General features: G+C 43.3%; 1 protein-coding gene across 7 annotated transcripts in view; it reads right to left on the bottom strand.

The window, feature by feature from the left end:
• The window catches only part of MAEA (macrophage erythroblast attacher), a 125,156-nt gene that overhangs the window by 89,613 nt on the left and 12,084 nt on the right, over positions 1-23,459 (bottom strand). For 6 of the 7 annotated variants that reach the window (XM_030563472.1, XM_030563470.1, XM_030563467.1 and 3 more), the window contains exon 2: positions 2,360-2,542. In XM_030563472.1, the coding sequence (XP_030419332.1) occupies positions 2,360-2,467 (108 nt within the window). In that variant the 5' untranslated portion in view covers positions 2,468-2,542. Of the gene's footprint in view, positions 1-2,359; positions 2,543-3,313; positions 3,414-23,459 lie in introns of those variants that run through there. The other variant, XM_030563474.1, reaches the window with a different exon arrangement.

The following is a 23,459-nucleotide window of genomic DNA, read 5'->3' as shown; positions in this document are numbered from 1 at the left end:
AAGCCTCAGCCCAGCCCAGCCAAACTCTGCTGTCCCAAGGGACGCAGGCAGGGGGGAGTGCAGAGGCATCATAGTCCTTGCTCTTCAGCCCTGAGCATTGGGGTCTGGGCCCCAAGCAAGTCTAATAGCAGCCCTGGCGACCCCATGCTACACTCTTTGGGGTCCTGAGCCACAGTTTGAGAACCGCTGATCTAGTCTGACTTCCTACGTAACACAGGCCATAGAGCTTCCCCAAACTAATTCCTAGAGCAGGTCAGTTATAAAAATATCCAGTCTTGATTTTAAAATTGCCAGCGCACCATTTGCAAACTGAAAAATGGATGTGCAGTTGGCACTGATAATATCCTGCTGGAGCTGCTAAAATGCGCTTTTGGCCCTGTAGCGGAATCACTTGTGGCCATCATCCACCTGATGCAGAGAACTGGAACCTTTCCAACCGCCTGAAAGGACAGTATTGTAATTTCACTTTATAAGGGCAAGAGATTGTGCAGTGAACGTTAGAGATAAAGAACAATCATTTTGTTGTCCATGCTGGGGAAGTTGTTTGTGCAAGTTCTGCTGGTGCATTTAGAGCCCCCGCTACATTGAAAGCATCACCTCCAACAGTCAGGCTTTACAAAGAACAGGTTCATATTAGATGCCATTTTGGCCCTCTGCCTGTTGTCACAGCTGCATCGTGAGTTCAAGAAATGTGTCACGTATATTGATCTTAAGGCTGCGTTGGATTCAGTTGACCGAGTCATGCTATGGAAAGCCTTAAAGGGTATAGGTGTCTCAACCACTCTGCCGGACTTGATTAGTGAGCTGCATAATGGAACCACTGCCTGTGTACATCTGGATAATCGGATGTCAGCACATTTAAAATCAGTATTTGGTGTCAGGCAGGGCTGAGTCTTGGTCCCTGCACTTTTTTGTTGGGCAAAGGATTTCATAACGCAACATTCTGTCAGATCCATTGGTTAAGTTCAGTGATCTCTTGCTCTCAGACCTTGACTATGCGGATGTTGTTGTTCTTCTAGTACAAAGCACGAACAGGTTTCACATAGCACTCCACCAAATACGAGAGCTGGCCAAGGTTAACCTCCATGTTTCATAGTCAGAGACAAAGCTTCAAAAGCTAGGATCAGGTCCATCTTAGACTCCAATCCCTTTGAATAAGGAAACAGACAAAGCATTTTTCAGCTTTTGCTATTTGGGTTCTATACTCACCAGTTCCTTCAACTCTCACACAAAGGTTCTCCATCAGATTGTCATTGAAGTGTCTGCCATGGGTCATTTACAAGAAATATAGACTCAACATCATCTCAGCACAACTGCCAAGTTCAGGATCTATTCCAGCTGTAACCTCTCTGCACTGCTGTACAGTTGCAAAACATGGCCACTATGTTGCTCAGATTAGGCAAAGATGGAGGCTTTCCACACAAAATACCAATGTTATATACTGGACGTTTATAATGCAGACATTTATGGTTGCTCTAGTTTACAGACTAATGGGGCTACTGTCTGCAGCTGACCTCTTACGCTTTTTGGACATATCGCCAGAATGCCACAATTTTAGTGGTGATGTGATGGAGATACCTCTCTGCTGGGAAGTAAAGTGATGCAACCAACTCACTTAACTGCTGCTACCTCTTCTGTGGGTAAAAAACTTCAGTCTCCAGGACTGTCAGATAGAGAAGCCTCATCTACTGGTTTAGATAGATAAAGCAAGAGAAAATCCAGTCATCACGATGGCTCTGATGTCATGCAATACTTCTGTATTGGTTATTCAAAAAATATGCATTTAATATACATATTTCTACTTTAAGAGATTTAGTGATACACCTCTACCCCACTATAATGCGACCTGTTATAACATGGGTTTGCATATAGTGCAGTAGAAGTGGGGCTCCAGCTGCTGCGGGGATCCCCGGGCCCTTTAAATCACCACTGGAGCCCTGCTGCTGCTACTCCAAGGCTGCGACAGCAGGGCTCTGCCGGTGATTTAAAGGGCCTGGGGCTCCCCGCGGCCGGGCTCTTTAAATCACTGCCGCAGCCCTGCCACCTCTACCCCGATATAAAGGCATTTCACCTATAACATGGTAGGGATTTTTGGCCCCCCATGACTCTGTTATATCGGGGTAGAGGTGTACTAAATCATGAGACACAAAGCCAAATTTCATAGGCACTGTGAAGCAAGATACAATCGATCACTTTCTGGTATTCGCTTTACAATATAGCCTTAAAGGCTCTCTCTAGTGCCATCAATATTTATTTCTGAACCACAAGAATAAAAGCGCGGAGTAACTTAACACAATGACCGAGGTAATCCTCTGAAATGAGAAATGAAGATCTAACAAACAGTAGAAATACCAGTTACCTTTCTTTTCAGAACACTGAGCTTTTCAACTACTCCATCAAGGAGACTAACAACTGAATCCACAGCAGGACAGCTACTCAAGGTCTTCTCCAGCTCTGCAACAACCATAGTAACGTGGCTCGTCTCTCGATCAATATTTTTCTGTGCAGCTCGAAACCGTTTGTTCAGTGTTTCATAAGGTACCTAAAATAAAAATTGTTAAGGCTTTAGAATTAATGTACTTAAATAGACATCTCTGCTAGAGAATTTCTGTGCAATAGTGGACAAGCCGAGTGAAAATTGTTAAAAAAACAACAAACAACAAACAATTGATGTGGTGTGCCTCCCTTTTTGTGCCCAACTTGAGACACCTTTGAGGGCCTATGTTTTCAGGAAGCGCTGAGCATCCACCCTCTGAAAACCAGACCCCCTTCTAGCTGTCTCAAGATGCACACCCAAATGCACTGGTGAGTTTGAAAATTTTGGTCTTAATCTCTTCTTAGTTCCTATTCATATAATGGCAGTTACAATTCCTTTCCCCCACTCTGTCTCTCTCTTTTCAGTATAGCATGTAAGCTTTTTGGAGGAAGGATTGTGTACATTGAGCACTTAGCACAATGCCATTCCCCCCAGTTTCAACTGGTGTAGCCACTATACAAAATATGACAGTCTATTGGATATTTTCAACTAATAGATAAGAGTGAGGAGAGACCGGTTTGTGAATTATCTAAGCAGAAAAGAAGCTAGATGCCAAATAAAAGTTATTATTTCACTCAGTATAGAAATTAGCACATATAACGAGCAAATGATTAGATTAAATGTAATTGTTAGGTTGCTTTCCCTATTTCCTTAACAAAACAAAACAAAAAAAAGGAAACTACTGTTAATCTAAAACAAGCTTGTTTCCTTCCCAAAGTTTCTCTACAATTTTCTGTGCACATTGAGTTCTTGTTGCAAGGTTGGTATGACACTTACTGGGGGACACCCAGAGTTGCGAGGCACCTCTCTACTACCTGCCCTTAGCACAAGAGTCTTGTCTGTGCCTGCTGAGGATCAGCTTCTGGACTCCACCAGCCTTTGGCAACACAGGCCTCTTAGACCTCGCTGTCTCTGTACAAGTTAGTAATAGGCACACATCAATCCAAGTCCCCTCAGCATTCATCTGGAGGACCCACAGAACTCTCAGATTCTCTATTCCAGGGGTTCTCAAAATGTGGGTCATGACTCCGAAGTGGGTCATGACCCCATTTTAATGGGATCGCCACGGCTTGTGTTGGTCCCGGGCCCAGCAAGTCTGAACCCCAAGCCCCACCACCCAGAGCCCAAGACCCACCGCCCAAGGCTAAGGTTACATGCTCCCCTTTGGGCTTCAGCTTTGGCCTCCCCCCCACCCAGGGCAGTGGGGCTCAGGCAGGTTCAGTCTTCGATCCCCTCGTGTAGGAATTTTTGTTGTCAAAAGGGGATCATGATGCAATTAAATTTGAGAACCACTGCTTTATTCCATAAGGAACAGTGCATAGTTTCAACTGAGGATTACCACTCTGCTTAACATACAGCATTTAGATATATTTATAGTGAAAACAAAAATATGTTTATTATCAAAAGAACAGAGAATCAAGTGATAAAAAGTAAGACTATCAGAAACAAATGGCTACATATAAAATAAAAGTATGGAACAATAATAAATATATAAACAAAATATGTTTTCTAGAGTCTAAATTTAAACTCATAAGACATTTTCATTTCCTACAGAACAGCTTACCTCGTGTTTTTCCCCCCTCCAGCATTTTCAGTCAGGATGACTAAGATCAGTTTTTCATGAGATCACATCCAGTGGCAGCTTTTCCTCACCAGCTAAGGGATACCAGTGGATCTCTCTGCACCCCCAGATATATCAGACCAGACCTTTTGAGATTCACTTGAAAACAGGATTCCCCCTCCACCTGCTGTTTATCTGTTCCTATTAATTTCCTTCTGAAGTCTCAGAATACACTACTAAACTTCTACTGTGAGACACACAATACACAACGGTTCACCAAGGAGATAAATGTCTCCCACCTCTGGTCTGAAGAAAAGTTTGTCGCAAGGCATGTTACCTTTTGAGTTACCTGCCTTTAAACTACAAAGCCTAGAGAACATAATTTTTAGCATACATACACATAACTCCTTACATATTTTCCATACATACATTTTGCAATGATTATGATAACCCGTGTGCTACAGGGCTTCCTTAGAGACATTACGTAACCCTTTTGTGTAAACCCATGGAACTTCTGTACCCCTGCCAGTAGGCATCAAGAGGTCCTTGGGTCACAGTTCTCAATCCGTTTTAGAAGAAATGACAATTTTAATGCATATTTATAAACTTCATCCATGCAGAGCCTTATATGGACTTTGCAAATAAGGCTCTGATCCTGTAAATGCCTATGTGCACAAATCTCAACTCCTCCAATGGAAGTTTCACATGTGGAGCACTTCTAGTTTGGATTCAAGGGTGAGTGAGTTTGGACCAGGTGGAAAGTGTGCAAGATCTTGTGTCTGGCATTCTTTAGATAGCATCCAGAAGAAATCAGGTTCCTGGTACTAGTTTTACTTTACAGAAAGTATTTTAATAATTAAAAATAGGAAGTCAAAACGAAGTCCAACTAATAATTAGGCAGCAAAGGAGTTAACTACAGTTATGGTAGTAAGTTTGACTCTTAATATCACAGAAAAGTCACTGAGGAACTGTTGGAATGAGAAAACAAAGCAACAGCAGCATATTGGACAACACAGCACTACTGAGAAGGCAGATGCTGTAATAAGGATTTAGAAGATTTGATGAGTGCCCTGAAAATCCAGGGAAAATTAGAGAATCATTACAGTCTAAGATGGTGTCACACTGGGCTGTAAACAGACTTAAAGATGAAATAGCTGCAGTTAAGAAGCTCCTGTTAAAGGGAGTCGCATAAGTGAACAGAGGGGTTGTTAGATTCTTAGGAGTGGAGATGAGTTAAGAAATAAAGCGTCAATGGAATAGGACTGAGTATGTGTTTATCCTGAAAACACAAACATAAAATAGTTACACAAAGCAGCTTGTTGACAAGAGAATTATCACTATAAAAGTAGGGGACATATTCTGCACCACAAAGCAGGCTTCAAGCCCATATAGTGAGAGGATCACTCCAATATAAGTAATGAAGGGCCCGTGAGGCAGTTTCCCTATACCGCTCCAGCACAAATGGCAGAGGTAAATCTAGAACAATCACTAGATTCTGTAGAATTTTTTTGTACTTGAGAAGATGTGCATTAAAAATTAGGTTTTTTTGTTTGCTTTTTAATATACCATATAATCCAGCTGCAGCTAAGAAGAGTACAGGATAATTTAGGGCAGGGGTTCTCCACTTTTTCCTTGCTGAGGCCCCCCTCACATGCTATAAAAACTCCAGGGCCTGGTGGGGCGGACTCGGGGCCGGGGGTGGGAAGACGCCCCTTGGGCATAGGCATAGTTTGACTTGTGGGGGGGAGGGAGCAAGGGCTGGAAGAGCAAGGGCCAGCTCTGCACAGCGGGGTCCAGGAAGAGAGCACCACCTCCACCACCTGACTCAACTCAGCAGGCCACCCAGCCTGTCTGGGCTGTGGGGGATGCAACCAAATATACAACTCAAAAGGGGGGGGGAACTCAACTCAAAAAATTGGGTGCAGACAGGGGGTAGCTAGGGGCTGCGTACAGCAAGGAATATAGCTTGGGGTGCAGGCAAGGGGTAGCGAGGGACTGTGTGCAGGGACGGGGGGGTAGGTCAAGTTGCAGGGAGGATAGCTAGGGGCTGTATGCCAGGAGGGCTCCCCCTGCCGTGGCTGCTCCCAGAGAGCTTTGCCAGCCCCCGAGCCAGGTCCTCTCACCTGGGTGACTCTTACCAGCTGCGTGAGTAGTCAAAGGAGGCCAGGAGCTGAGGAGCAGGCACCAGCAGGAGACGGGAAATGCTACGGCTGCATGCTCCATGGCATCACCAGCCAGAGAAGCAGCTGCCCCACACTGCCTGGCTTCCCATCTACAACCTGGCCAGAGGGCTGAGCATCAGCGGGACTGGAGGAAAGGAGGAGCTGCCCCAGACTGCCACGCTCTGGGTAAGGCACTGCACTTGGGGGGGGGGGGGAAATAACGGGGGAACACTTGCACCCCCCAACTCTCCCCATAGGCTCAGGGCTTCTGCCCGCAGAACGCTGGGGGGCTCCAGTCCCATGAGGCTCCCAGCCCCGCACCAGACTTCAGATGGGGGGGCAGCTTCAGGCTTGGGGCACCAGGTTTCAGGCATGAGGCCCCATGCCCCTCCCCCCAATGGATCACAGACCCCCAGTTGAGACCCACTGACTTAGGGGTGTGGTTGAAAAGGCAGCTAGTTGCTCTGTGCTGGGCACAGGGAAGCCAGGTCCCAGGGCTTCCCAGCACACTGATTATGGTTTCAGCCCCTTCGGGCTGCTGGCAGCCTGTGCAAATTAAAGCAATCCTCAGGGTTCAGAGCTGGATCTGGATTGAGAGAGTGCATTAAGCATCCTTTTCAAGGATCCCTCCCCCAATTCTACTCTAAACCATGCTGTGCACTCAGCTGCAGCTGATCTATACATACCACATCAAAAACTCATGTTATTTTTAAAAGTCCAAAACAATTCTGCAGAACTGTTTTTGAGTTACTTGCACCCTGTCCGTACAAAATGCTGTCTGGGAGATTTTTGCAGCACAGTCTTTTAGAGGTAAGTACTGTTGCCAAACCTAACCATTCAAAAATCATGAGTGACATCAAAAGAAAAAAAAAATCTTTCTAAAACAATAAATTGTAAGCTCACTAGTTCCTTTCTGGTTTCTGAGCTATGGAGAACATCAGTCACATTTTCAAACTTTTCTCTGTAAATATGAGGGCTGGAACTTTTGTATTAAAAAAGCTGAGATTCTCACTTGACTCCAGGAATAATGCTTCAAGAAGACATCAAATATGAATTGAGATAAAATAGTGAATCTGAATTAAGAAAAACACCCACACTACTTTAGTAGCAATTTGTCCTGCTGGTTGACTTTTACAAATCTGCATCTTATTTCTTTTTCATTTCAAGAATATATAGAAGGGTATGAAGTTTAGAAGAAAAATCTTGCAGAACCTGTTAATGGGGCATGCAAGGTTTTATTGTTATTAATTGTGCAAACACCCTACCACCAGTAACAGTAAGGAGAAATTCTACTTCTCTCTCATCATGTTGAGATCAGCACCTCCACATTTTAGATATTCAGTCTAGTTGAGAAATAATATATTTACAACTGAAAGTTAAGTTGTTTTGAGTTTATTTGTTAGTTCTAATTTCTACAGCCACCCTTCACAGCCATTTGTAGGAGTACAAGGCCAAAGCCCATTTTTCTCTTTTCTGACTTTTTAAAATACATCTATAGGCACCCAATTCACTGCTCTAGCATATATCCCATAAATTAAAACACACACAAAATTAACAGACTGCCAGTAAATATATCCATCTCAGCCCATGCTCTCCCCAGAAGCCTTGGAGGAGAAAAAGGGACGGGCTTTACAGCATGCCTTAGGAGATTAAAAATCAGAGCTCTAGGGCAGTGTTTCCCAAACTTGGGACAAAAGCCCCTGGCGGGCCGGGATGGTTTGTTTACGTGCCACATCTGCAAGTCCATCCGATTGCAGCTCCCGATGGCCGCGGTTCGCTGCTCCAGGCCAAGGGGAGCTGCTGGAAGCGACGGCCAGTATGTCTCTCGGCCCGCACTGCTTCCTGTCACCCCCATTCGCCTGGACCAGGAAACCATGGCCAGTGGGAGCTGTGATCGGCCGGACCTGCGGACGCGGCAGGTAAACAAACTGTCCTGGCTCGCCAGGGGCTTTCCCTACATAAGCAGTGTCCCAAGTTTGGGAAACACTGCTCTAGGGGAATATGACAGAGTGCTGTGAACCAAGAGCTGAGCCACCACTCAGGTCACTTAAACACCAATTAATTTCCCCCAGGATGGACTGGATAGGATTAGATTTGAATGGTCTGGAAAAGGACTAACAAGCAAATTGGCCCAGGTATAAGGAGGTATAAGGCAGCACAGAAAGGAAGTGCAGGGAAGAGAGAGGCAGGCTAGCAGAGCAAGAACCAGGAAGGATCTCTAGGTAGAGATCTCTTCCCTCTCCTCAGCAGAGAACTGAGGTGAAACTGAAAGCCTAAATAATTATGGTGTATGGATCTGCCAGGTGGTGGGAAGAACAAATGTAAATAAATTGCATGGAGGTGTTTGACAACTGAACGTTTCCAAGGCTGCATAGAGAGAGCAGAGGACAGGAATGGGCTGTCACCCTGCCACACCCAGTAAGGAAACCATGTTCCACAATACAGTACACACTCAAAGAGAACACCATGCCAGCAGCTTCCTTATTTATAACGAGGGGAAATCTAGCTCAGATGCTTCTACTGATCTGAACTCTGGCAGTATGCTATGGGAGCGATGATCTCAAGGTGTAACCACATGGACAGCATATTACAACAGTCTATTCTGGAGATGAGAAAGGCATGGATAATTGAGATGAACCTCATTGGCACTCTCACTGAAGGACTGGCTGGATATGTGGACTCTCTACTCAGACCCTATGCCACCAGCACTCCCAGCTATCTCCACTGATTTCCTGAGGAAACTACAATGCATTGGTGACCTTCCAGAAAACACCATTCTAGCCACCATGGATGTAGAGGCTCTCTACACAAACATCCCACACACAGATGGAATACAAGCTGTCAGGAACAGTATCCCTGATGATGCCACAGCACAACTGGCTGCTGAGCTCTGTGCCTTTATCCTCACACACAACTATTTCAAATTTGATGACAATATATATCTCCAGATCAGTGGCACCGCTATGGGCACCCACATGGCCCCACAATATGCCAATATTTTTATGGCCGACCTGGAACAACGCTTCCTTGGCTCTCGTCCACTCACGCCCCTTCTCTACCTACGCTACATTGATGACATCTTCATCATCTAGACCCATGGGAAGGAGACTCTGGAAAAATTCCACCGCGATTTCAACAGCTTCCACCCCACCATCAACCTCAGCCTGGACCAATCTACATGGGAGGTCCACTTCCTAGACACCACAGTGCAAATAAGTGATGGTCACATTAACATCACCCTATACTGAAAATCTACTGACCCCTATGCCTACCTTCATGCCTCCAACTTCCATCCCAGGCACACCACACGATCCATTGTCTACAGCCAAGCATTGAGGTACAATCGCATCTGCTCTAACCCCTCAGACAGAGACCAATACCTACAAAATCTCCACCAAGCATTCTCAAAACTACAATATCCGCACGAGGAAATAAGGAAACAGATCAACAGAGCCAGACGTGTACCCAGAAGCCTCCTACTGCAAGACAAACCCAAGAAAGAAACCAACAGGACTCCACTGGCCATCACATACAGTCCCCAGCTAAAACCCCTCCAACGCATCATCAGGGATCTACAACCCATCCTGGACAATGATCCCACACTTTCACAAGCCTTGGGTGGCAGGCAAGTCCTCGCCCACAGGCAACCTGCCAACCTGAAACATATTCTCACCAGTAACTGCACACCGCACCATAGTAACTCTAGCTCAGGGACCAATGCATGCAACAAACCTTGATGCCAACTCTGCTCACATATCTACATCAGCGACACCATCATAGGACCTAGCCAGATCAGCCATACCATCACCGGTTCATTCACCTGCATGTCCACCAATGTAATATATGCCATCATATGCCAGCAATGCCCCTCTGCTATGTTCATCGGCCAAACTGGACAGTCGCTACGGAAAAGGATAAATGGACACAAATCAGATATTAGGAATGGCAATATATAAAAACCTGTAGGAGAACACTTCAACCTCCCTGGCCACACAATAGCAGACATTAAGGTGGCCATCCTGCAGCAAAAAAAACTTCAGGACCAGCCTTCAAAGAGAAACTGCTGAGCTTCACTTCATCTGCAAATTTGACATCAGCTCAGGATTAAACAAAGACTGTGAATGGCTTGCCAACTACAAAACCAGTTTCTCCTCCCTTGGTTTTCACACCTCAACTGCTAGAACAGGGCCTCATCCTCCCTGATTGAACTAACCTCATTATCTCTAGCTTTCCTGCATATACCTGCCCCTGGAAATTTCCACTACATGCATCTGACGAAGTGGGTATTCACTCACGAAAGCTCATGCTCCAAAATGTCTGTTAGTCTATAAGGTGCCACAGGATTCTCTGCTTCTTTTACAGATCCACACTAACACGGCTACCCCTCTGATACTTGAGGTGAACCTTGCCATACAGAGAAAGGTCACAACCATCTTGCCAGGCCTAAATGGAAAAAAGTGCTTGGCCACAGCTGCTACCCAAGCACCTAGTATCAGTCTAGGACCTACCACTACCCTCAAACTGTGTGTCTGTTTTACAGATGGTGCTCTTACATTCTGGCAGGCATGCAGATATACCGTTCAGCCAAATTTTCCAGTTTCTTCCCCCACTCCTCATGTCTGGATTGAGTCACAGTCATAAAACATTCTCCACCCAATCCATCAGGGAAATTAACACACCATAGAAACATGTCTTAGAGGGCTCTTAAAAAAAAACAACCCAGCCTTAAAGGGGGCGGGGGGAAGGAGGAAAATCACCAAAGCACCACCCTCTTACCCCCATTTGTGAAGCTGTCCTGGAGCACGTAAGAAGGGCTTATAAAAAATCCACTCACAAGTAGCAAGGAGAAAGTTTTCTGGCATGTGGAAGGGAGTTGTGTCTGCAGCATTTAAACTTATTTTATTTAGGTTTAGTAAGTGCTACATTTCTAGCCCTTTATTGTTGAAGGCAGCATTACAAATGTTAATTGATGCATTGTTATCTGTCTGAAACAGCAGTTAAAACAGTTCAGCGTCTCTGTTGTTGCTCATAGCTTTCCCAGACAGCATGTAACAAAAATGACATGTAATTGTGCCCATTTATCTCAAAATGACCCTTAGAGAAAGCTAGGAGCTGCAGTAGAGACATGCCCCCACTCTCTTACAACACACGAAACAGGTATGAAAGTATTTATACGATTATACATTTATACTAGTCCTCCAGTACAGCAGTTCCCAAACTGATCCTGTGGAGTACAAATTGTCTGGGGTAAGCAGGTTAATCATATAAGACGGTGCTGTCTCTTTTCCTATGACTCATGAGCTTCTACGTCTGTAGAATCCCATTGTAGGGTTTGGCTACACTTGCAGCTGTACGGCGCTGGGAGTTAAACCTGTCTTCGTACAGCTGTGTAGGGCCAGCGCTGCAGTGTGGCCACACTGACAGCTACCAGCGCTGCACTGTGGCTGCATTTGCAGCAGTGTTGGGAGTGGTGCATTATGGGCAGCTAGCCCAGTGTTCAAGTGGCTGTAATGTGCTTTTCAAAAGAGGAGGGGTGGGGTGGAGTGGGACAGGGAGCGTGGGGGAGAGAGAGAGAGAGTGGATTTTTGGAGCAGACACTGTCAGCTCCCTGCCTTGCAAATTCCAACCACTTCCCCCACCCCTCTGTCATTCACTCTTATATGCAAATAGCCTTCAGACCAGATAAGCAGCTGCTTCAATGGACTCCATCCCCCACCGCGCTGTTTTTCTCCTCAAGCAAACACTAGCTGTGGACATTCCCTGCCTGCCTCTGCTCGAGCAAACAATTGCTGTGTTTGTTTTTTAGATAAGCAGCCCTGGGAGCCCCGAGTTCACAACAAAACAAAGAGAGGCATCATAACAAAACAGAGTTCTTTAGTTAAAAGCATTATGGGAAAATTCCAGAGGTCAGTTACAGCATAGTAAGATTAATCGCTGTATACACTGCCACTCCAGCGCTGCAGCACCAGCGTTGTTCTCTTTATTCCTCTCGTGCATGTGGAGTACAACCAGCGCTGTGGCCAGGGAGATACAGGGCTTGTCTACATCACAAAGTTGCAGCGCTGGTGAGGGGGTTACAGCGCTGCAACTTAGGAGGTGTACACATCTGCAGGGCATCACCAGCGCTGCAACTCCGTTTGCAGCGCTGGCCATACTCCCGTTTTGTCTCGGGTGTAGAGGATCCAGCGCTGGTGATCCAGCGCTGGTAATCAAGTGTAGACACTTACCAGCGCTTTTCTTGACCTCCGTGGAATAAGCAGGTATCCCAGCATACCTGAGGAAGCCTCTGGTAATCAAGCAGGTCTCCTTCCCTGGTTTGCAGGGGGGTTCGGGGAACGCGAGAGCAAACCGCGGCGAAGCTGGTCTCCTTCCCGGTTTGCTCTCGCGTTCCCCGAACCCCCATGTAAGCAGGTCTCCTTCCCTGCGGTTTGCAGGGGGGTTCAGGGAACGCGAGAGCAAACCCCGGCGAAGCTGGTCTCCTTCCCCGGTTTGCTCTCGCGTTCCCCGAACCTCCGTGCAAGCAGGTCTCCTTCCCTGCAGTTTGCAGGGGGGGTCGGGGAACGCGAGAGCAAACCGCGGCGAAGCTGGTCTCCTTCCCCGGTTTGCTCTCGCATTCCCCGAACCTCCGTGCAAGCAGGTCTCCTTCCCTGCGGTTTGCTCTCGCGTTCCCCGAACCTCCGTGCAAGCAGGTCTCCTTCCCTGTGGTTTGCAGGGGGGTTCGGGGGACGCGAGAGCAAACCGCGGCGAAGCTGGTCTCCTTCCCCGGTTTGCTCTCGCGTTCCCCGAACCCCCCTTGAAGCCGCCCAACAGCGCTGCAGTGTGGCCACATCTAACACCACTTGCAGCGCTGGTTGCTGTAAGTGTGGCCACTCTGCAGCGCTGGCCCTATACAGCTGTACTAATACAGCTGTACTAATACAGCTGTAACAACCAGTGCTGCAAAATTGTAGATGTAGACATACCCACAGTGTGGACGGGGAGTAAGGTGCAGCACGGTAAAGCCACTACCAGCGCTGCAACTCTCCAGTGTAGCCAAGGCCTTACTCTACTCGGTAAGAGAAGAGGAAATAAGAGTCAATGGGACGGGAGCTGCAGAGGGGAAGAATGACCAGAGAAACACGTGAAGGAGAGGAATAAAATGGGACCAGAAGAAAAAGCAGCATTTTTTTTTTGAGGGGTGGAGAAGATAAACAAACAGGGGAGGACAAGACAGGGCAATTAAATACAGTAACTCCTCGCTTAACGTTGTAGTTATGTTCCTGAAAAATGCTACTTTAAGCAAAATGATGTTAAGCAAATCCAATTTCCCCATAAGAATTAATGTAAATTGATTGCCTGCTGGGTGGCTGCCGCACTTACGGGAATAGAGAGCTGATAAGGGGGCTGCGGGTCTACCCTGGTTCCAAGCCCCCACCAGCTAGCTCCAATGGGCTGCTCTTTCTGCAAACAGTGGACAAAGCTGTCTCTTTTCAGCTGCCAAAGAACATTGTAAGGGAGCATTGCGCAACTTTAAACAAGCTCATTCTCTAAATGATCAGCAATGTAACAACAAAACCACGTTAATCGGGATGACTTTATGTGAGGAGTTACTGTATCAGACAGCTAAACATTCTGAATGTTTACTCTTCCACATACATGAAAGTAGTAATCACAGGACTGTTTTGCAGTTATAAAAGGAGGGAGTGTGCTCCATTCAATCACAAATCAGAGGACATGGAACACTCTGTCATGGTTAGCTCTTTTTAACAGAACCTTTTCAACTCGTGTGTGTGTGTACGTACACATGTGCATGTTTTAACTAATCTCTAGTTTTGGCCTAACATCAAGACATGTAGTTGAAGCACCCACTCTTCACTTACATTTGTAGTTTTGTAAGAGATATCTGCACTTTCCCACCCTTGTTAGTAAAGCTGCCTGGCATGAGTTACTGATTCTGCAACTTCTAGCGTGGCAATGTCAAAACCATAACAAAGTCTCAGGAGATTTTTTTTTCCCCTTCTTTAAACAAAAAAAGTACCAGAATGAGTTCATACACGTGCAATATCCAGCTTCTTGCCTTATTTTTTTGTATCTAGGGCAAGCGTGATGTGAACACAATACCTTTAATCATGGTGAGCATGACTTTTGCTGATGTCTCCATGTGTGCTCTCTCTCTAACATTAATAGGGTTACTAATAAAAAACAGAACAAGATTCTAGGTATGGGAGAGGTCCAAATGCTAATTAATATAAAAGAACACATGTACAGACAAGTGTATGTAAGTGAGACATACACACATGGGTAAGTTTATGGGGCAGTTTCTTAACATAATATTAGCAAGGGAGAAGAATCTGGGGAGAGAATAGGGAAAAATAGGTTAAAATACTTAGATAAGTTAGATTTACCAAAGCCAGTAGTGTATGAAGAAACATCCTAGCATACTTAAGGAACTAGCCAAGGCAATCTCTGAACCAGCAGTGATCATGAGTTCTCAAAGATAGAGGATGGGTGGGATTTTAGAAGACTGGAGAAAAGTAAAAATAGTACCCATCTTCAAAAAAAAAAAAAAAAGGAGGGGGGAAGGAAGACATTGAGAATGAAACTAGTCATCTTAACTTCCAGTATTTTGGAGTATTGAACAAATTATTAAACATTCAATTTGTATCCACCTAGCAGATAACATGGATTTGTCAAGAACAAGTCATGCCAAACCAAACCAACGTCCTTCTTTGACAAGTTTACTGGCTTAATGGAAAGGGGAAAATTTGTAGACATGATGTATCTGGACGTAACTAAGGCTTTTGACACTGTCCTACATGACACTCTCATAAGTGAACTACAGAAATAGGATCTAGATGAAATATTAGATGGATGCAAAACTGATTTAAAGATCATACTCAAAGTGTAATTATCAATGATTTGCTGTCAAACTGGGGGGGCACATGTAGTGGGGTCCACAAGAGTCTGCCTTGCCTCACTATTATCCAATGTTTTCACCAATAACCTGAATAAAGAAGAGGACAGTATGTTTGTAAAAACTTGCACATGACACCAATCTGGGTGGGGTTGCAAGCACTTCGATGGACAAGATTAGAATTTGAAAGTGATCTTGATAATTTGGAGAACTGGTGTGAAATCAGCAAGATGAAGTGCACAGTGCTACAATTAGAAAGGGGGGAAAAAATCAAATGCACAAACATAAAACCAGGAATAACTGGCTAGGCAGCAGCACTGCAGAAGAGGATCTGGGGAGATTATAATGGATGACAAGTTGAATATGACTTAACAGTGTGATAGTGAGAGAAAAAAGGCAAGCGTAATTCTGGGATGTATTAACAGGAGTGTCTTAAGACATGGGAGGTATTGCCTGTTCAATTTAGCACTGGCGAGACAGTGGCTGGAATATTGCACCCAGTTTTGGGCACCACATTTCAATAAAACATGTGAACAAATTGGAGGGAGTCCAGAGGAGAGCTACAAAAATTATAAGACTTTTAGAAAACATAACCTATGAAGAAAAAAAACAAAAGAATTGGGCATGTTTAGTATAGTGAAGAGAAGACAAGACTGTTTGAGGACATAACAGTCATCAAATATGTAAAAGGTTGTTACAAAGAAGCTAACAATCAACTGTTCTGCAAATCCACTACAGGCAGGTAAAGAAGCAATCAACTTAGTTTGCAGCAAGGGAGATTCAGGTTAGAAATTAGTTTTTTCCTAACAACAAGAATAGTTAAGCACTTGAACAGGTTGCCTAAGGAGGTTGTGGAATCCCCATCTTGGAGATCTTTAAGAACAGGTTACACAAACTCTTGTCAGGGACGGTCTAGGACCCTAGGTACACTTACTCCTGCCTCTGCACAGGGAGGATGAACTAGATGACCTCTTGTGGTCCCTTCCAGCCCTACTTGTCTATGATTCTATGACTGTTGGACAAAATATAGAGAGAAACAAAAATTGGACTGGTAGGTTGCAGTCTCACATGCTCCCTTACTAAATGTGGGTCAGAGCAGATTAGCGCGGCCATTTTATCCAGTGATTAAAGAATTAGCATAAAAAGGATCCTGGATACATTTTAATTTCTTTCAGCCTGGCATCATGCCTTCTTGTGCTTCCTAACAAAAAAGTTCTCGATCCCATTTTGGGTCTTTGGGTGCTAGTGCAGTACAAATACTATTTTTATTAGTAGTAGTATTAAAAGTTAAGAGAATCCACAAACTGCGACCACTGCAGTCACATGATCACAAACCAGTCAGGTGGTGAACACAAAGGGGATAAGAAAAGGAAAGAACATTGTATCCAAGACCCTGTTTTGACAGGAAAAACAAAGCTTTTTTTTTCCAATTATGTTATCTTAACATACATTAAAAGCACTGTAAACACACAGGCTAACATGCCTGAAGCTCTGTTAGCTGGCCATGTTTTGGCCTATGCATCTGTGTTAGCCTGCATCTTTATAGGCTTTTCATTCAAGACAAGCTAAATTCAACAAAATAAAATAAATAAAATTAATTAATTAAAAAAAAATTAGAGCCATGCACACAACCACACCCTTTTGTTCTATTAAGACAGAGGTTAAATTTTCCTGGGCAACTAAGAGAAAAACAAAGTCAAACAGTGGCTGTAATGAGACAGTCCCCAAAAGCAGAAATGTGAAAGAGTCAACTAGGACTTTTGTGTGCAAGAGGAAAGGTACAGTAGCAGTGAAGCAGAGGCAGAATGCAATGCCTCCTAAATACTTTAATTATAAACAAGAAAAAAATAATCCCTAAATCAAAATAGAAGTCAACCCATCCAGGACAAACCTTTGAGCAGCAAGCTCTCTTTTTTATACCAAATAAGGTCCACGCACTTGGACAGAATATGTAAAATAGTACTGCACTGCTCATCTATCATTCTTCAGATAGAGTAACTTACTCTGCACATGAGACTAGATTCCTTTGTGGACCAACAATAGGTAAAGCATTTTTTTGTAGGAATAATGCAATAAATTTATTCCTTGTATACTACAGCTCTTCATCTGTCAATCTCAGATTATTTCAGAGTTGAGCTGGCATTATCTCTATTTTACATATGGGTTAGAAAATAAATTTATATTGCCACTAATTTGCAGAACCATTAACAGAACCCAATTCTTCCAATTCCAAGCCCTGTCATCAGCCCAATAACCATGACCCATTGTTTTCCTCTGCAGCAGTAATAATTTTTCTTGGAGTTGCTGGCCTACCATTAACCAAAGGCTGATTAGATGATAGATGGATAAGAGACCTTGGACAAGTGGTTAGGTTTAAAATTTTTATTTCTCACAAATGTTCATATCAAGAATTAAGAGCCAAAGTTCAACTGTGGACTAAGTTTTCCTATGCAGTAATTTTAATTTTCTAAGTCTGTGTAGTAGGTGTGAGATTTTCCAAAAATTATGACCCTTAGCAAAATTTAGGATTTGCATTTTTCAGTGGGAAAAAAAATGTTGTACAAAACATGAACTTCCCTCAGTTACAAACATGTCAGTTTCATAACATTAGAAAGATAATACTATTTCACTTTAATACCATTTTAAGTCAAGGGTTTTAGCTGCTCTAAACTTGACACTGAAAGATATTTATCTCTATATATAAAAAATAAAAGACCACCACACAATACTGCTCAGAATTTTGTCTGCTATTTCAACACAAGAGAATGAACTGATAGTGTCTAGCATAACAAATTGACACAGTTCAACTAATATACAAACTTGTACAAAAGAAGCAAATCAAATATAGATGTTTTTGAGGATTAAACTTTTCCATAGGACCAATTATACAAGAAAATTTAATTAATTTCCTTTAGTCACCTATGTCGTTCCATGCAAGTTTCTCATTTACAAAATTCAGCCAACATCTTGCTAGATCATTTTTCTGTTGTACAATGATCTCTTGCATCCTTTTGAAAGCCAACTGTCATCCATCTTAGGGTTTGTGTGGTGGCATACATTAGAAATGTGGTGGAAACTGTCACTCCTACCACACTTTTTCGTAGCTCCCATCTTTGACTCTCCTTCCAAAACCAAAGTTCCACTAGATACTTCATAAAGCTTTGTCCTTCTTTTAAGAGAAGTATTTGAACACAAAAGTAATGATAAAGATATCTTGCTGTCAAGAGTCAACTAGAATGCCTGGCTCTAACACAATCCTCCTGTGCGACCTTAAGAAAGTCACAGAATCATAGAAATGTAGGGCTGGAAGGAACCTCAAGAGGTCATCAAATCCAGTCCCTTGCACTGAAGCAAGACCAAGTATATCTACACCATCCTTGACAGGTGTTTGTCTAAACTGTTCTTAAAAACCTGAAATGAAGAAGATTCCACAACCTGCCCTGGAAGCCCATTCCAGTCCTTAAATATCCCTTGCGGCAGGTTACGCCGATCACTTCTTGTCCTATCTTCAGTGGACATGGAAAACAACTGATCAGCCCTTAACACATTTGAAGACTGATGGGGGACCTGATAACACGTGCCCATTTTTTTTTAAACCTTTCCTGATGGATAAAGTTTTCTAAACTTTTTATCAATTTTGTTGCTCTCCTCTGGACTCTCTCTGATTTGTCCACATCCTTCCTAAAGCATGGTGCCCAGAATGGGACACAATATTCCAAGGGAGGCCTCAATAGTGCTGAACTGAAGAGGACAATTACCTGTCGGGTCTTACACCCTGGGATAACAGCCTTTTTAGCAACTGCTTTATGTGAATTTGTGAACCACTGTAACCTCCAGATCCTCTTCTGCAGTACTACTGCCTAGCCAGTTATTCCCATTTTGTAGCTGTGCATTGGATTTCTCCTTCCTAAGTGTAGTATTTTGCACTCATCTTTTATTGAATTTCATCTTGTTGATTTCAGACCAATTCTCCAACTTGCCAAGCTTGTTTAAAATTCTAATCCTGTCTTTCAAAGTGCTCACAACCACTCCTACCTTGATGTTATCCATAAGTTTTATAAGCAATCTCTCTCAACTCCATTATCCAAGTTATTAATTAAAATATTGAATAGTATTGAGCCTAGGACTGACCCTTACAGGATCTTACTAGTTAGGCCCTCCTAATTTGACAGCAAATCATTGATAACTACTCTGAGTATGGTCTTTCATCCAATTCTGTGTACTCACCTTATAGCAGTTTCATCTAGACCAGGGGTGGTCAACCTGTAGCTCCGAAGCCACATGCAGCTTTTCAGAAGTTAATATGCGGCTCCTTGTATAGGTAGACTCCCGTGGCTGGAGCTACAGGTGTCAGCTTTCCAGTGTGCTGGAGGGTACTCACTGCTCAATCCCTGGCTCTGCCACAGGCTTGCCCCCACTCCACCCCTTCCCATCCCCCTCTCCCGAACCTGCCATGCCCTCGCTTCTCCCCCTAGAGCCTGCTGCATGCCACGAAACAGCTGATCGGGAGGCGCAGGGAGGGAGGGAGAGGCGCTGATCAGCAGGGCTGCCAGTGAGTGGGAGGCACTGGGAGCAGGGGGTGGAGCTGATGGAGGGACTGCTGATATATTACTGTGGCTCTTTGGCAATGTACATTGGTAAATCCTGGCTCTCTCTCAGGCTCAGGTTGGCCACCCCGGTCTAGACCATATTTCCCTAGTTTGCTTATGAGAATGTCACATGGGATTGTCAAAAACCTTACTCAAAAAATTAAAATGATCACATCTACTGCTTTCCTCCTAGTCATCAGACAAATGCCCCTGTCAAAGAAGGATAGTAGGTTGGTTTGGTATGATTTATTCTTGACAAATCCATGTTGGCTGTAACATATCACCCTACACTATCCTAGGTGCTTACAAATTAATTATTTAATAATTTGATTCAATGTATTTCCAGGTGTCAAGATAGGACTGATTGGTCTAATTCCCAGGGTCCTCTTTGTTCCCCTTTTTAAAGATAGCTACTATGTTTGTCTTTCTCCAGTCCTCACGGACCTCACCAATCCTCCGTAAGTTCTCATAGATAATTGCTAACTGTTCAGAGATTGTTTCCTTAAATACTCTAGGATGAATTTTGTCAGGCCCTCCACCAACTTAATACACATAAGTTATCTAAAGATTTTTAAACCTGTTTTTTCCATATTCTGGCTTATGCTCCTTCCCCCTTTTTAATATTTATTATGCTAATCATCTGAATATAATTAATCTTTTTAGTGAAGACAAACAAAAATAGGCAAACACCTCAGACTTCTTGGTGTTATCCATTATTAGCTCTCTTTTCCTACTAGGTAAGTAGACTTAGACTTTTCTTTGCTTTTCTCTTGATCTCAGTACATTTATAGGACCTCTTTTTCTTGCCTTTAATTCCCTTGCCAGATGTAACTCATTCGGTGCATTATCCATTCTGATTTTGTCCCTACATGCTTGAATGGATTATTTATATTCATCCTTAGCAATTTGTCCATGCTTCCACTTTTTATGATTTGTGGCGGGTAGGGGGTCCTTAAACAGCTCCTGATACAGCGATATTGGCCTTTTACTATTCTATTCTTTCTTCAACCAGAATAGTTTTCTGTTATGCCTTTAATGTTGTCTATGAAGATTGCTAGCTCTCCACAACCTTTTTTTTCCTTAGATTTTCTTCCCAAGGGACCTTACCTACCAGTTTCTCTGTTTGTTAAAAAAAAGTCTGCTTTTTTGAGGTCCATTGTCCTTATTCTGCTACTTTCACTTACTTTTTGTAGAATCACAAAATCTGTTATTTCATGATCACTTTCTCCCAAATTATCTTCAGATTCACAAAAAATTCCTCCCCGTTGGTCAGAATCAAGGCTAAAATGGCTGTCACTCTGTTACTTCCTCTACTTTCTGGGGGAAAGAGTTGTCTCCAGGATAGTCCAAGACCATACTGGAGATTTTGTGTTTTGCTATATATCTTTTCCAGCAGATGTCTGAGTATTCCACCACCCTCATTATTACCAGGTCTTATGTTTTGGATATTTCTGTTATTTGTTTCAGAAATGCCTCATCGACTGCCCCCTGATTTGGTGGACTAGAGTACATTTACCATGATACCCTGTTTCCCCCCCTTTTTCCTTCACCCAGAGACTTTCAACTTCTCTCTCACCTAAGAACAAGTGTATATATTCTTGATGTATAATGCAACACCTTCTTTTTTTCCTGAAAAAGCATTCTCTCTCTATACCAATATTCCAGTCATGATATCTATCCCATCAGTTCTCAGTGATGTCAATTCTACAGGATCTGTACTATGCTCCATCTTTTAAACAATTCCTTGGAGGGACTTCTTCAGTATGCCAGATCCCCAAGGGTCCCACTCTCCTAAAAGTGGGTCACACAGCCTCAATATCTCTTAGATTGAGCCTCTAGCCTCCAGCACTTCAGTTTCACAAAGTGAGCTCTGCCCAGTAAGTCCAACTGAGATTGATTCCTCAAGAGGGCAAAAAGTCTGAGTGGGAAGCTGACCTCCACATCTATTTTTAGTGACACCAGGTAGCCTTTTCAGAACAGAGTAAGGTTTATTCGTCAACTGGAATACAGAACCGGGAAGTCCTTAGGTTAGCAAGGAGAATCAAAAGGTGAAGAAAGAGTTCAGGCTGACTAAAGCCAGCGCTTCACCCTGTCACGCTACTGCAACATCCATTTTTTCTCTGTCTCCTCCTCCTTCTCTCCCTCTTGCTCTTTGTCAGTCTCAGGTGACAGCTGCTATGTCCTTCAAAGGCCAGCTCTTATCCCAGTCTCTGATCACTTTGTGGTCCATTATGTTCCTCCTGCACACCCAGGCAAAGTTCACATGCTCTGCTTGCCTGAGTTTCTCACAGATAAGTATCAATGCTCAGTCCTTGGGGTTCCTATTGTCTTTCCAAATCCTCCATTGATATTGACCAGTTTCAGCCAATCCCTAATGACCGATTCAGAGCACTCCATACACTTACTTGATACGAACATCTTCACTGCCACAAGGGCATTACAACGCTTCTGCACCCACTAGTTAACAACCTCAAGTCAAGTAAGTCACTCCATGCACATAATTCATAAAAATATTACAGAAAGTTCCCACTTTTTCACATCAAGTCATAATTCAGCTCATGTACTAATTAGGACTGTCAATTAATTGCAAGAGTTAACTCACGTGATTACCTCAAAAAAATTAATCACAATTTGAACTACAGGTTTTTTTTAATCACAGTTTTAAACAGAATACCAATTGCAATGTATTAAATATTTTTGGATGTTTTTCTTCATTTTCAAATATATCGATTTCAGTTAGAAAGAATACAAAAGGTACAGCGCACACTTAATATTATTTTTATTACAAGTGTTTGTACAGTATTTTTCAGTTCACCTCATACAAGTACTGTAGTGCAATCTCTTTATTTTAAAGTGCAACTTACAAATGTAGGGTTTTTTAATTACATAACTGCACTCAAAAAAACAAAGTAAAATTTTAGATCCTACAAGTCCACTTAGTCCTACTTCTTGTTCAGTCAATCACTAAGACAAACAAGCTTGTTTACATTTACAGGAGATAATGCTGTCCACTTCTTAATTACAATATCACCTGAAAGTGAGAACAGGCATTCGCACGGCACTGTTGTAGCTGGCATCACAAGTTATTTATGTGCCAGATGAACTAAAGATTCATATGCCTCTTTATGCTTCGGCCTTCATTCCAGAGGACATGCTTCCATGCTGATGACGCTAGTTTAAAAAATAAGTTAATTAAATCTGTGACTGAACTCTCTGGGGGAGAATTCTATGTCTCCTGCTCTGTTTTACCTGCACACTGCCATATATTTCATGTTATAAGAGTTTTGGATGACAACCCAGCACGTTCTTTTTAAGAACATTTTCACTGCAAATTTAGCAAAATGCAAAGATGATACCAATGTGAAATTTCTAAAGATAGCTAAAGCACTCGACCCAAGATTTAAGAATCTGAAGTGGCTTTCAAAATCTGAGAGAGATGAGGTCTGAAAGCACGCTTTGAGAAGTCTTAAAGAGCAACTCTCTGATGCGGAAACTACAGAACCCAAAAAAGAAAAATCAACCTTCTGCTGGTGGCATCTGACTCAGATAATGAAAATGAACATGCATCAGTCCACTCTTCTTTGGATCATTATCGAGCAGAACCCGTCATCAGCATGGACACACATCCTCTGGAATGGTGGCTGAAGTATGAAGGGACATATGAATATTTAGCGCACCTGGCATGTAAATATCTTGTGATGCTGGCTACAACAGTGCC

The sequence above is a fragment of the Gopherus evgoodei genome, chromosome 5 (assembly GCF_007399415.2).
Source record: "Gopherus evgoodei ecotype Sinaloan lineage chromosome 5, rGopEvg1_v1.p, whole genome shotgun sequence".
NCBI lineage: Eukaryota > Metazoa > Chordata > Testudines > Testudinidae > Gopherus > Gopherus evgoodei.
The sequence above is the reverse complement of the archived record's forward strand: the minus strand, read 5'-3'. Positions and strand labels throughout refer to the sequence as shown.